This window comes from Lineus longissimus, chromosome 12 (assembly GCF_910592395.1).
Source record: "Lineus longissimus chromosome 12, tnLinLong1.2, whole genome shotgun sequence".
NCBI lineage: Eukaryota > Metazoa > Nemertea > Pilidiophora > Heteronemertea > Lineidae > Lineus > Lineus longissimus.
This window is the reverse complement of record NC_088319.1, coordinates 1,461,415-1,475,145: the sequence shown is the minus strand read 5'-3', so window position 1 is coordinate 1,475,145 and position 13,731 is coordinate 1,461,415. Positions and strand designations below refer to the sequence as shown.

At 44.4% G+C, this 13,731-nt stretch overlaps 3 protein-coding genes across 12 annotated transcripts in view; 1 reads left to right on the top strand and 2 right to left on the bottom strand.

The window, feature by feature from the left end:
* The window catches only part of LOC135497099 (vesicle-associated membrane protein 3-like), a 33,019-nt gene extending 29,889 nt beyond the window's left edge, over nt 1-3,130 (bottom strand). For 7 of the 8 annotated variants that reach the window (XM_064786812.1, XM_064786810.1, XM_064786814.1 and 4 more), the window contains exons 1-2: nt 3,035-3,112; nt 2,237-2,290 (exon numbers count right to left, since the gene is read on the bottom strand). In XM_064786812.1, the coding sequence (XP_064642882.1) occupies nt 2,237-2,290; nt 3,035-3,036 (56 nt within the window). In that variant the 5' untranslated portion in view covers nt 3,037-3,112. Of the gene's footprint in view, nt 1-2,236; nt 2,291-3,034 lie in introns of all 8 variants that reach the window. The other variant, XM_064786811.1, reaches the window with a different exon arrangement.
* Nucleotides 3,131-3,316: 186 nt separating this feature from the next.
* Nucleotides 3,317-10,673, top strand: LOC135497272 (uncharacterized). 3 transcript variants are annotated; one of them, XM_064787040.1, is made up of 4 exons: nt 3,317-3,510; nt 5,388-7,453; nt 7,697-9,141; nt 9,576-10,673. In XM_064787040.1, coding segments are annotated over exons 1-3 (2,265 nt in total). In that variant the 5' UTR covers nt 3,317-3,508; the 3' UTR covers nt 7,894-9,141; nt 9,576-10,673. The 3 variants fall into 3 exon arrangements, with proteins under 3 accessions (XP_064643110.1, XP_064643108.1, XP_064643109.1); XM_064787038.1 differs by lacking the exon at nt 3,317-3,510 and adding an exon at nt 5,022-5,198; XM_064787039.1 differs by lacking the exon at nt 3,317-3,510 and adding an exon at nt 5,022-5,198 and having other exon boundaries at nt 9,564-10,673.
* A 5-nt stretch (nt 10,674-10,678) lies between these two features.
* On the bottom strand, nt 10,679-13,731 carry LOC135497273 (uncharacterized). The gene is made up of 6 exons (XM_064787041.1): nt 13,708-13,731; nt 12,976-13,101; nt 12,503-12,640; nt 11,907-12,056; nt 11,544-11,664; nt 10,679-11,342 (listed from the first exon to the last, which is right to left on the bottom strand). The coding sequence occupies exons 3-6, from the start codon at nt 12,574-12,576 to the stop codon at nt 11,094-11,096; spliced, it is 594 nt and encodes a 197-aa protein (XP_064643111.1). The 5' UTR covers nt 12,577-12,640; nt 12,976-13,101; nt 13,708-13,731; the 3' UTR covers nt 10,679-11,093.

Genomic DNA, 13,731 nt, shown 5'->3' with positions numbered 1-13,731 from the left:
TGTACATGCGGCTTATGGTACAGGGAATAGTCACATAAAGAGCATAAAAAGGCCTGTGTACACTAGTAAAATATTGGTAACATTTTTACAACATTTCCAGTTGCAACAAATGTTGCAAAAATGTTGCGTAGTGTGTACAGAGCAAAACGCGTCTTATGTTGTAAAATTGTTGCAAATTATTTGACCAGGTACCCGTTGTCTAGAGCTGAAGAAATAGTATCAATCTATATTTGCTAACTATCGAGCCTTAAAACTAAGTTAGAAGTGAAGTTGCTCATTCCGTCAATTCTGTCACATTCATTCCAAAGCAATATCCACACTCAAGAGATAAGTTTACAATGTAACTGTCTATGTACTAGAAATAAGCACAATCATTGATTAAAACCAACATGATATTCAGGTTAGGAGAGCTGTACAATTATTTGTTGATGACTTGCAATTGCATGATGTAATGGCAAACTGCAGAAAAACATAGCCACATCGCTTTGGTGGAATTTCACCTGAGATCATGCCACATGACACTGAAGATAAAACAAAACCAGATTTCAAGAACAGTCGGATCGGATCGATTGATAAAAGAGATCCAACATAGGTAGTTTGCGACAAAATAGATTTGAAAACTTTTAATAGCGTGCAATAGCATTCCGCGACGTTACTATTTATAGCTCACAAGGTCATTTGCATAAGATATTGATGACGTTTTAGTCACGTGACAGTCGGACATCGACACTTATTTCTACGCATTTGAGCTTATTTCAAAGTCAATTATCTTTGACCCTGCATTGTTTTTAGCATGAATGATACCATAGAGTCAGAGAGAGAAATATTCAGAACAATTATGTAGTATTTCCAACACTCGGACATGTGCCAGATTGAATCTAACTGCCCTAGTTAGAAAGCCTGTTACGAAACCGCATGTTTGTCCGATATTGCCTGTAATTCAGCGATGGGGATATAGAGGGCAGCAGCTGCAGTGACGTCATCTTCGCGGAATGCTATTGATTTAAAAAGCAGAGGCGAACAACTAGATGGGGATCATTTGTTGCAGGCACCGTTCAAAGATGGCAGCACTCTTGACAATATCAAGTGAAAAGCACTCTGCGGGTCAGCGGTGACGGCTGACGGTGTCATTTTATGTACCACGCTCAGGCCTTTCGATTGCACAGACTTCGTTAACACCCTCTATTTTTCATTTTGAATTTGGGCACACCTGTGTCCTTGAAAAATCCATTCATAGGTGAGTAAATCATAAAAGTATTTTTTTAAATGATTCCATACGATTATGAAGCCAGATAGAATACTCTTACACTGTTATAGCCTCTAAACATGTGAAATCCTGTATTTCTTTCATTTTTTCTCATTTTCACCTTAACTTGGGCATATTTTAAAAGTACTGTAACTGTAATTTGGGCACCAGTCAATTTGGGCACACCCTAGAGGGTGTAGCCAGAGTGCAATTGAGAGGCCTGACGCTGTGGGTCAAGGTTTGACAAAAGGGTACTTGTAACATAAAGCAGAAGATACTGGTACATATGATGTGGTTAACATCACTTTAAAGTCTACAGTCTGTGTTTTGAACACACACATCAAACTACCGACAGAGACAACAGTCAACAACTTAGCCAGTGCATGTAGGACTGAAAGTAAACGTCATACAGGGAGAATGCAGAATGTCCTAAAGGAAAAATAGAAGCATGAAAATCAATTTACTATAGTTTTATTGGGCAGTCAAATACCTAAATCAATGGAATCCCACCAGGAAAAAACAAACAGAACATTTTCAATTCTGAAAAACTTCTCTACTGTTAATTTGGTGATAACCATGTTTTGGCCCGATTATGCCCAGTTTTCAGTTTGGTAATTAAGGATTGAGTGTCTTGCTCGAGGACAAAAGACAAACACACACGTGATCATAATGGAGAGTCAAACCAATTCCCATGGTTGGACCCATGGCATCCCGATGATAAGCTCACCGCTCAGTGAAAGCTACGCCATCGGTCTCCCCTCAGTATTGACCTAAGCTACATGTTGGCAAAAATGCAGTGGCAAATAGATTTTTACTAATTTACGAGTTATAAATTCAAAATCAAAAGTGCACAATCAGTTTTGTGTCACCTAGTAGTATAATGGTGCAGTGTCACAACAGCTGAAAACAACACATCTAAAGCATTCAAATTCCCATGCAACAACAAGGAGTTGACAACATTGAAAGCACTGCATTGCCATGGTGACTTACGCAGGGGGTCCTCCAGGCCCCGCTTGACTGGGAGGCTGTTGTCCAGGCTGCGACCTAGGAAACAGGGGTAGTATGAACATTAATTTCTCAACCAAACCTTTATCGCATCATCAGATTGGTACAAGGTTTGCAGCCATGTTGAAGATGAAAGTGTGGTATTGGGTAATGAAATGACCCACTTCTTCCGGTTCCAGTGCAGTACACGAGTAGGCCTACCGGACTGAAGCTAGGGTCAATTGACCAGCCGTGTGGTGGACAGCCCTGAATTACACCAATTTGACACAGAAGCATCAAAACACTACCAGCTGTCCGACGCTGGCACCAGGCCCATGCCATGGTCGGTGCTGAGGGACTGGATCCACGCACTACCAATACCATACCATGATGAAGTGACGGACGGTCATGAATCAATCTGAATCATATCTGATATCATACACACGCCGACCTATATATTATGCAGCTGTCAACTAAAATTTTCAGAACAGCAACACTGCTGAGATTAATACCGTTGGCAAAGATTTTCCACAACAGAAATCAGCATATCAGAACCAAGGGAACACTACAATCACGTTGATATCAGTATCCGAGTACATCACTCCCTTGTATCGTACATACCGCGTACATTTCACTGTGCATAGATTTCATTTTCAGATTTTTGCGAAAATCTGCGATCGGGATCCGATCAGGAAGTGGCCAGATTTCAGCAAAACTACGGCACACGCAGCTCTCAAACCCGGGGAACTGATAGTTGGGTATATTTGGCGTTGATTAATCGGTTCATCTATTTTTGCAACTTACATCTTGATATATTTTTCTCCCCTGAAACTATGAAATAAATCCTATTCTCAAAATGGTGGATAATTTAGGCTGATGTCATTATCCGGGACCTTTTACTCATTCTCCGCCAACTTTGCTAATGACGTCACTAAAGTATTTCGGAGAATGAAATATGCGCTGCTGCCACCTCTGAACCGCAAGTAGAATTGAAACGACCACAGTTTTGGTAGCCTAATACGATTAGGCCCCGCGTCGTGGCGCTGAGGCGGCGTATTTTTCGTGTCGTCTGCCAGTGTGCGCTACTCTGGGTGGGCCACAAACAACGAATACACCGAAAAGTGAAACGAAATACCTTGCTTATGTTATATACTGTATAGAAACGGGATTGGAACGACAATTTCCGAGAGAGGAGACCAGTAACTATAGCCTTAAAGGTGGATTTCGATTGGATATCTACAACCCGGCCCGGGCATTTCACTCAATAACGGCTAAATAATGTAAGTAAATAACTATGGCGCACGAATGCGGTATCAGTGAAAATACCAAAAATAAGAAAATTATCCACCACATGATACGGAACGTCCAGCGGTAGGCATATTGCCTCCGGTATCCTCCGAGACGCGCGTTGTCTGGAATAGCAATATCGATAGACCTACATTTATTGAGGGTCAAGATGCGCGTTGTCTGGAAGCTGAGCAATGTCGATACATTGAGGGTCAAGATGATCCACCCTGGATATGTTAACAACAATTGCCGCGCGTGATCTCACTAATATAAAGAGCAGGTCATCATATTCCGCCTCCGAACCGGCCACATGCCGACTTCACCATAATCAGACAGCATAATTGGAGAGAACGACCTACTGAGCCAACACTTAATTACACTCCGGACGCAGTGGACCGGCCTCGTTCTTCACCCGATGAGACACTATGAATACTTGAGGATGACAAAATGGATTGCCCGGGAGTCTACTGCGCGCATGCCTGTCCATCCTGACAAAATGCCCTGAAATATGCAGCACTGAGGGATGAGGACTTCTGGCCGGGCCACCCGGAACCTGCATCTATCGAGGACCGACTTAACGAAGACCAGAACGAATTTAGAAAATATTTGGATCTGTCTGCTTTTCACATCCCATTTTATTGGCTGTGAATATGCTGCCCCTACCCCGTCTCTTTAATGATAGACCAAGTGGGCAATTCCATTCTGCTGTGTCGATATTGCATAGTATAGATCACTCTAATCACATGTGTGTGGCATAGAAGATATAATCTTCGATATTTGGAATAGAATTTCAACCGCCCCTAAGTCGGTCTTTTGATAGTTGACATCGCTCTGCTTGAAACACAGTCGATCTTGGTAATTCCTTACAAGATCACAGCAAGCAGGGCTCGTTATTTTGGGTGGAATGTGCTTTTCAATTCTTCAATGTCACGCTCAACAGTTTTCCCGAAAGAGCGTGACGTCAGAATGTTCTCTCAATTGCAAGGACACAGCTTACCCAGTTTCAGTACCTCTGCATGAGATGTTCCAACTCGTACTAGGTGCTGGTTAAGTGATATAGATATATAATAGGCAGCAGGAAAACCAACAGTTTTAGGAACTATACCGTCGGGGGTTGCAAGGCGCATCAATCCACGGAAACTCTTTAAAGGCACCGTAGGAGGTAAAAATTTTAGGCCAGATTTAATCCTAATTGTATAAAGTCATTTGCAATTTGAGGTGAGGTGGACGGTTCGATACTTATACAGAGAAAAGTGTGAAAGGATTCCTCTATCTGATGACAAAACATGAAGTAAAGAATAGCTGGAAGCGAACTTTTATGCACCATTAGTTTGATTTGTTAGCCTTAATAATGAAAAATCTGCGGGATAGAAGTAAGGTTAAGCAAAGCCTCGAAATACCAACACAAACAGCTAGCCACTTGTTGAAGGGACAACAGTGGTTTTTCATACAGAAATAGCTTCCACTAAGCTAAGCAGGCCGGTGACGTCTCCAAACTGTAAAATTGAAAACTTATGGAACTGCAATAAACAATGCAATGGAAAGGAGTATAACCTTCGTCTGAAATTCACCAGCCCCAACTTGTCCTGCAACACTCTTGAAAATCATTATTCGACGTCAGCATTAGAATGATACAGCGGTGCAGTGGCAAGCAAGGTACCGGTAATATCCTCCTGACCAGGTGAATCTCACGCCTTTGTTGTCCCTTTAAGCGCTCAATGGAGATATTAGGGCGTTTTCGCAAAAGGTGTTCGCATTTGTGGTTCGGAGGATTTGTGAAAACTCCCTGTTAATCCCTCTGCCCCTCTAAATAATGACAGCCCTGAAATAAAACTCTCACGGCTTATGTCGATTTCATCTCTCGTTTTAGGGTGATTGCGCACGCGCTGTTAGCCGTATGTGCCACTATGTTAATGGCAGCAGGCGTACAAGCAATGCGAGAGGAACCCATGGATTTCACGGCACCCTCGGAAGCCTGCAAACCGGATATGACGTCATGTGAGTTCTGGCTTTACATCCGGGCGGCGTTGACCATGGTCCACGCACAGAAGATGACCGTGCCTTTCAACGGGAAAGTTTACTTCCACTCGCCGACGAATAACTACACCGGCGCTACCCCAGTGGCCTTGTCGGACGTGATCACGGCTGATGGGTACCCTGACTCCCGCTTGCTTTACCTCGTGAATGGATCCTTCCCTGGACCTACGCTGACGGTCTACCCTGGTCAAAACATCACCATCTACGTCTTCAACCATCTTATGGACAGCGCGATTTCGATGCATTTCCATGGGATCGTTCAAATGGGGACGCCTTACTCCGATGGGGTTGGATTTGTCACGCAATGCCCCATCCAACCCGGTCAGAGCTTTTCCTACAATTTCAAAATCACGCAACTTAGCGGCACCTACTGGTACCACAGCCACGTGGGCTCGCAGCGCACCATGGGGATGTACGGTGCATTAATCATCAAGAATAGACCTCTCCCAAACATGCCCGAACCAGAAGAGTACGTGATGATGCTTCAAGACTACAACCACGACTGGGACTCCGAAATGAGCTACTATAAAATGGTCTACGGAATGTACAAGGGCACGAAGAAATTCAACACCAATTTCATATTCCAATCAGGCCTAATCAATGGTCTCGGTCGGTTCCATGATCCAGCTAAGAAATACGCCCACAACGGGGCGCCACTGGCCAGGTTCAAGGTCAAGAAAGGAAACAGCTACAGATTCCGTTTGATCTCGGCGGGGACGATGTACGCATTGAGGTTCTCAATTGATGGACACGGACTGAAAGTTGTTGCTACTGATGGGCACGAGGTGGATCCAGTCGTCGTTCAGTTCATCCACCTCAATCCTGGTGAGAGGTATGACTTCATGCTGGAAGCGAATCAAGCCAGTACAAACTACATGATCCGTGCAGAAACTTTGGAAGTAGGCCCCGTTCATATCATGGAAGCCATCTTGAATTACGAGGGCGTGGATTCGAACGAAGAACCGTCAACAAAGCCGCGGACATGCACGGTCAGTACGCCTTGCAAAGCGTTGAACTGTCCAACGACCTTTAAATATCACCCAAAAGGAAGGTACAATGAGTGCCTAGGTATTGACAAACTTCGCGGAAGAGAGGGCAAGGTTCCGAAAGTCGACGGCTCAAGCTTCAAACACCTCTTCTTGAACTTTGCGCAGCCCACTTGGAAAGATTGGAGCCCGGCGTCTGTAAATGGCCGAGTCTTTCGTAACCCTACGGTCAGTCCACTCACTCAACCAAACGAGATGCATTGGGGGTGTGACCCGAAGCAATGTGGCGAGGAAAAGGTCTGTGCATGCACCTACCACGTGGATATCAACTATGGGGACACGGTGCAGATGGTCTTCATGAACATGGGAGTGGGAAGGGGTTGGGCCCATCCAGTACACCTGCACGGTCACAGCTTTTACGTGGTGAAAGAGGGGCTGGCAGAGTATAATCACACTACTGGGAAGATGATTGGAGACAACTTGGACATCGATTGCCACGGAAACCCAGATAGGAAGAAGTCGCTCTGCAACGCAGCAACCTGGTCTGACAGTACCTGGGTCGGCGATAGCATCCCCGGCATAAACTTGGAGCGACCTCCACTCAAGGATACTGTCAACGTGCCAACAGGTGGCTATGTTGTCGTACGGTTCAAGGCGGAGAATCCCGGTGTATGGCTCATGCATTGCCACACCGAGAACCACAATCTAGATGGGATGTCAATGCTCGTCAGGGAAGCTGCAGATCGAATTCCGAAACCGCCCAAGAACTTCCCGACCTGTCGGAGTTTCTCATATGATGAAGATGACGTCCCCGAAGGACCGCAACCGACAGAGAAGCCTGAAGATGGAGGGAACAAAGATGGTAATGGGAATTCCAGTGGTAAGGGTGGCACGAAGGAAGATTTTAACTACCGTAAGTATTGTTGAGAACGGGTTGAGAAAGTAGAGGAACTTCTGATTCTTAGAGCATCTTGAGCCGGCCAACTATTCTAGAGAACAACCACATTCCTTTACATTCGCCATTTTCCAAAAGTTTTGAAATTCAGATCACCAAAACTCCATTATATATATCTGTCATGGCTACTGATACAACAAACACGGCGCCCCCTTTTAACAAGTTTAATAAAGTTTAAAACATTATCTTTTCGTACCACAGGTGATGCATTCTGGGCCTGTGCTGGGGCTCTAATCAGCCTGGTGGTCACTCTCCTCGTCATCTCCATCATCTACCTCTGCTGCTGCAGGAAACGAAAAACAAAGCGCCCCCTATCGAGTAACCGTGCGAAGTACTTTGACAATGGCGGTTTGACTGGTGATGACGGGAAAGTTTCGCAAATTAACGAAAGGTTCTGACAGGAATCGAGGTCAGGGTTGAGACGAAACCTTGATCGGGCTTCAAAACACTAGATTCCTATGCGGTCCATTTCGTCATCCTGATCATCGTTCCAATAATCATAGCGATAGGACAAGGCCGGTCCACTGCGTCCGGAGTGTAGAGCACACTGGCTCTACATTCACTGTGATAGACAGTGGAGTCAAAACAATTCCTCCATTTATGGAGTCAGGGAGGTTTCGCAACTCATACGAACGATGGAGTACGCACGTCTGTTATGTCATCTGTCCTGTGATTACCGGTATTCAAGCGCGTAACTCGTAAATCATCCCAGTTTACCGGTGAATCATAAAATAAAAAATCCTCGATAAAACACATGCATTGCATGCTTCGTACTTCATCGGTCGTAGCTCTTCGTTAGGCTTGCGAAACCTGCCTAATGCCACAATACATCAGGAAGCTTTATGCTCTTTAATCCATATTGAATCAAATACTATATTTTCACCTTTATGAGATCGTTTTGATTTTACACCAGGCATATTAACCGCACAGGTGAATAATGCCGGAATAATGCACTTCGGTCATCTCTCAAATTCTCACCATGCCACTAACGCTATGCCTGAAATGGTATACGCTCTCACTATTTCATGCATGTCGAAACGCAATGATTGGTGACACGAAAGGACTGTACCGTTGACCTTACAAGCGTGAAAATAGAGTATACATGTATATGAATGTGCAACAGTGAGGCCATTGGTTTATCGATGACCTTATAAAGATGAAGGTAGAGTGTGCGACACGTGGCCTTGGTTTATTGATGACCTGACGCAGGTGTAGCAGGTGGCACCAGATGGCCTAACGATAAATCTGTGTTCGTGTGTCCAATATTTCTCCACACTAACAGAATAAATGGTCTCACCGTGAAAGTAATTCAACTGTTTCGGACATGTACACAAATGTATATTGATAACTATTGGACCTTCCGTTAACAAGAGTTGATTGTAACAGTCATTTCTGGATCTGTTGTAGTTTACCTTAGAGATTATCATTGCAACTTTGTTCCATTGAGAAATTTTCTGCCCTGACCTATTTTCTTGCGCGTATTTATATTTAGTGACCGCCTCAGAACCAACACATCGAACTGGCCTTGGGATCAATCATTCAATCGGAAAGTCAATTAAACACATATGCACATGTTTTAGAGAGCGTCAACAGATTTGGTTATGATGTGATGTTGGAGAAAACCGGAGGAAAGAGATTCTTGAAACGTAACTATTTTGTGGAATAAGCAGGTACACCGGTATGGAAACTATGACCGGAGCACAGCCGAAGTAATAATTTATGGCAGTAGGTCACCGTTGCTCAGGAAAATAGGGAAAAAGTTATAAGCGCGTGGATTGTGCCAATTTTAACTGAAAATGGCTTAGAAGTTTATGACAGGTGCGTGACCCGCGTCATGCCGAATGACCACTCCTGAGAAAAGGGATATCATAGGCCGAATTCGGAATTTAATTTGATTGACGAAATCAATAATTCGAATACATAAATATTTGGTCACATCCCGGGTATTACCTCCAAATGCTAAGCTGACAATTGTAAAGACCAGTTCGAAACCAACGGAAGTATTTGCAGACACTGTGACCGAGTGCGAGTATCGTACACATAGTTGTACATGACATGATAGCTTCAGGCTTTCTTTCAGATGGCAGCGAATGACACGAGTGATCCAATTAGTGCTGGCAACTTCGCGGGGACATTCTGCGAAGGAGTGCTTACTGGCCGTATCAAATTCGACCCATTACCGAGCCGGGGCGTGGCAGAGGTCCTCCTGTATCTTTCTAGTATTTCGACAGTCCTCGCCACAGCCGCCCAACTCTTCAGGAAGTCTCCCTTCAACAATCTCGCGCCGTCAATAGAGCGACATATCACGACGGTGATACAGCGGACCATCTTCCTCGGTTTCTCGTCAACTGTTCTACTTTGCTGCGTCATACCCGCACACCGAATCGCCACCTTTCATTCATGCGAGACACTAAAGCAGCCATCTTTAATTCGCGCACTTCCTGGTACTGTAATGATGGTCCTTTCACCATTTTTGATGACTGCCGGACTTGCGTGGGGTTTCTGTGTTGACGCTTTGCGCGCTGAATTCGTTACCAAGGAGACCCTCATGACCTTTATAGTGGTTTACCAATGCTGCTCAGGGCTGTTTCAAATCTGGTCCGGTTTGTACTGGACTGGCATTCATTCAGAAGTGAATTCGTTTCTCATCTGTTCAGTGCTGTCTCTCTCACAGGGACTATTTTCAATAATTCTTTACCAGAAAGGTAGCAGCCGATAGACATGGCTCGCAAGATAGCTTATGTAATAGCGAATCTACTTTGCACCGTCTCTTCAATTGCCTTTATCAGTTTACATAAGAAATGATTTTTGAGGCTCCTTATATTGATGAGTCGAGAAGCTCCATCTCCATTCAATCGCAATTTTTCTTTGGATATCGTAGAAAGAACAGCAATATCCCTCACTCAAGTTATTATACATTTTGTAAATTAGTCAAATGGAGACTGGGGCCTCCTTATACAATCATTCTTTAAACTGGTATTTCAGTCTTTAATACTTTTCAAGGTGTGTACCATTAAATACCCTGGGACTATTTTTTGTTTTGTAATCTGGTCTTTGTAATAATGCTTCGTGCCAAAGCCCTGGCAATTTTTCTCTGTATATATCTTTGTATATTCATTTTTTTGAATGAATAAAGAATACCAAACTAAAACAAACTGATACCGGCCAAATTAAAGGATTTGCGGATGATATCCACCAGTTTTCGTCTCGTTCCTTTTAAGCTATCGTTAAAGGATGATCATGCGTAATCAATGTGCGCATTACCGGTATTACTGCGCTGTGCCGTGAAATCGACTTCTAGAATCTACCAACAACTTTCCCCTTGAAAATGATTCCTTGCAGGAACGTTCATGCTATCACTGTGGACAAGTGGAATGCTACAACAACATGAAGAAAGGCCCAATGGCAACATGACGATTTATTTTCAAATGCATTGATACAAAAAAAACAACAATTGTCAATAATTGCTATCACTTGGCTTCTGTTTTAGGCGAAGTTAACGCACGTTTTTACCCAAAATACACTTTCTTGTACAATTTTCTTCCTGTTGTTCCGTACATGTTTCGATTTGTTAACTTGATTATGGAAGTTTTGAAACTCAATTAAGACATGTGCTGGTTGGTCTTCGCCCTCGTGTTGACGTTTTCCGCAGCTGTATCGATGGCGGCCTGCTGGCGGGGCTTGCGACCACTTGGACAACGGGTATGCGTCTCTGCTGCATCCAGAACTGGTACAACTCTAGCATTCCGCCTAGGATCTCTGTAATGACGAATTGGAAGGCTTGTTGTACGGCTACGTTCACCAGTCGGACGGCTGGGTACGACATCAAGAGCAGGCAGACATAATCCTGGAAATGATGAAAGTGAGTTTTGGTATGGACATTCAAAACATGGGGCGACTTGGTGTACGTTCACGTTCACCAGTTAAAGAGGTACGAGGTGATCTATAGCGGTTATGGAAACTCAACTTGGGCAGATCTATTTGACGTTACGTCGACAAGCTAGGCTAGGTATTTGACCAGCACCGGAAAATATGTTTCATTTCTTACCTTTGCGTGCGGTATGCTGTGGCGAATGTCCTCCTTAGAAAATTTGGAGAGTTTCTTTAGATTCGAGTCCAAGTCTTCGTTCGCTGGTAGCTTACTGCAGCCCTTCTCTATTTGCGTGTACCTGGGGAGGGATGATTTCAAATTCGTTGAGAAGTGGGAATCTGGAATCTTTAAAGCATCCCCCTTTTCCGTACATGTCCTCTTCCGTTTATTCAAACATTACTTTCCTAAAGCAGGACTAATGTGGGACTTTCTGTCAGGTGACCAGTATTGACAACCAGAAGCTCTGTAATGAGCACTTTCTGGTGATTACATCGCTTTTATGATAAAATGTACACCGCTTTAAAACATCTTCCAACTTACCAACTACACGGCTCTTTTTCCTCTTCCTTGTCAACCACGGGGCCGATCATGGTCGCATTAAGGCGGTCCATCTTCGCCTTCTGGCGCTCATAAAGTGGTTCCAGGAGTGTAAAGGCGGTGAACTTGAGACTGGAGTGTCTCTTGCGCTCGCTGAAAACAACAACATGAGTTGGATTGGAACCCGATCGTTTCATATATATGACCAGTGTTCTCCACAGGATTTTCTCAAGAATTTGGCCGGTGGGTAACATGAGGTAGGTGGGCCCTATAAAAACTCTTTACAAACTTCTAGAGCAGGGTGGCTCTTCCAACGTAGGGTGGTAAGCTGCCAAGGAAGGGTGGACCACCATGACAAATGGTCTTGTGGAGAATACTGTACGGCGTCTCGTCGAAATGAGCCGACAGGTGTTGAAGTTTGTCTTAGGAAAGAATGTCCATATGCCATAAACCGGTAGAATGCATTACGTGATCGACGCGACCTTGACCATCAAAACATGCGGCAATATTTGGATGAAAAATCGGCCCGTGTGCGGCGGGCACAGGGGATGTCGTCACGTGACCAAGTGACGTCAACGCGTAACTTCCTCTGGACTCACCTCTCCATAGCATTGAGATATCTAACGACGTCGTTGTTTTTTTGGTATTTGATGTGATCAAGTTTGATCTTCATGTCATCCACGAGGCCGTCTGATTTACCCTCTGATATGTTGCTAATCGCACTCTCCACTGACTTCCTGCAAAGAAAGTAGTCCCGGTTGGTCTCACTCTCCAGTTTGGCTGGCACTGGCGTAATAATCACATAAGTATCGAGTGCTGATTTTAGGAAAGATTTGGGAGGAATTTATTGTGTAATAGATTGATGTTATGTACTTTTTAAAATCTTTAGGTGGGCATGTCCAAATCAGGTTTGCCCTCGGAGGCCTATTTAATGAGGGATATGTGGGTGGGTGGGGCTCATGCACTACCGCCTCAATCCGCCACTGCATGTAATAGCTAGGTTTCTGAGAAAATGCTTCTGGCCGTATTTTCAGGTGTAATCAAGCCCTGGATTTATAAATGCGACACTTACGGCGAGGAAGCAGTGGTGTTGAAGCAGGCGCGTTCCTGGATTTGAATCGTCTGCCAGAGCGGCGCGCGTTTGTGCGCCACCGCCTGGGCTATGACCGTGTTTTTCTTGCTGCCGGGATCTTGGGTGCTGGCAAAAGAGATACATACGTTTGGAGAAATCAAAGAAAATACAGTGGAACCCTCCTTTGCGGACAGCTCTCTGATAAGGACACCGTCTCTATGAGGGGCGCTCTTTTTGTTCCATAGTTGGTTGTTGCCATTCAATTTGACCTATCTAATCAGGACACCACTCCATTAAGGACGATACTTGATATCTTTGTTGCAAGTATTGTATCACCATAGATCGGTTCTTAGGAAGTTGCGGTAGCGGCTCCATCCAGCCCAGAAATGAATGAGTGTATGGCGGCAATTTTTGTTGCACGACATAAATTCACATCTAGTCGCGATCGTCTGAAGATATCTGACAGGGCTTGATACCACTGCGCACGCTGCTTGTTTTGTTTACTCCCCCTTATCGTGTTTTTTCACATCGTTCTGGCCAAGGGAACTTTGTTGAACTTTGTTTCCAAAAGATAGTGGTGTTGCACAACACTAGATTATCCTCAGGGTTGGCCTCACCAATGCTCTTCACGGCGCAAACTAAAGCCGGTGAACTATGACACCGGCTGCCCAGGGCTTTGTAGCATTTGTGACAAGAGGTTAGATCTATCTTGAAAAACACTTGACTACTTACTCAATAAACAACTTCTTCCTGAGA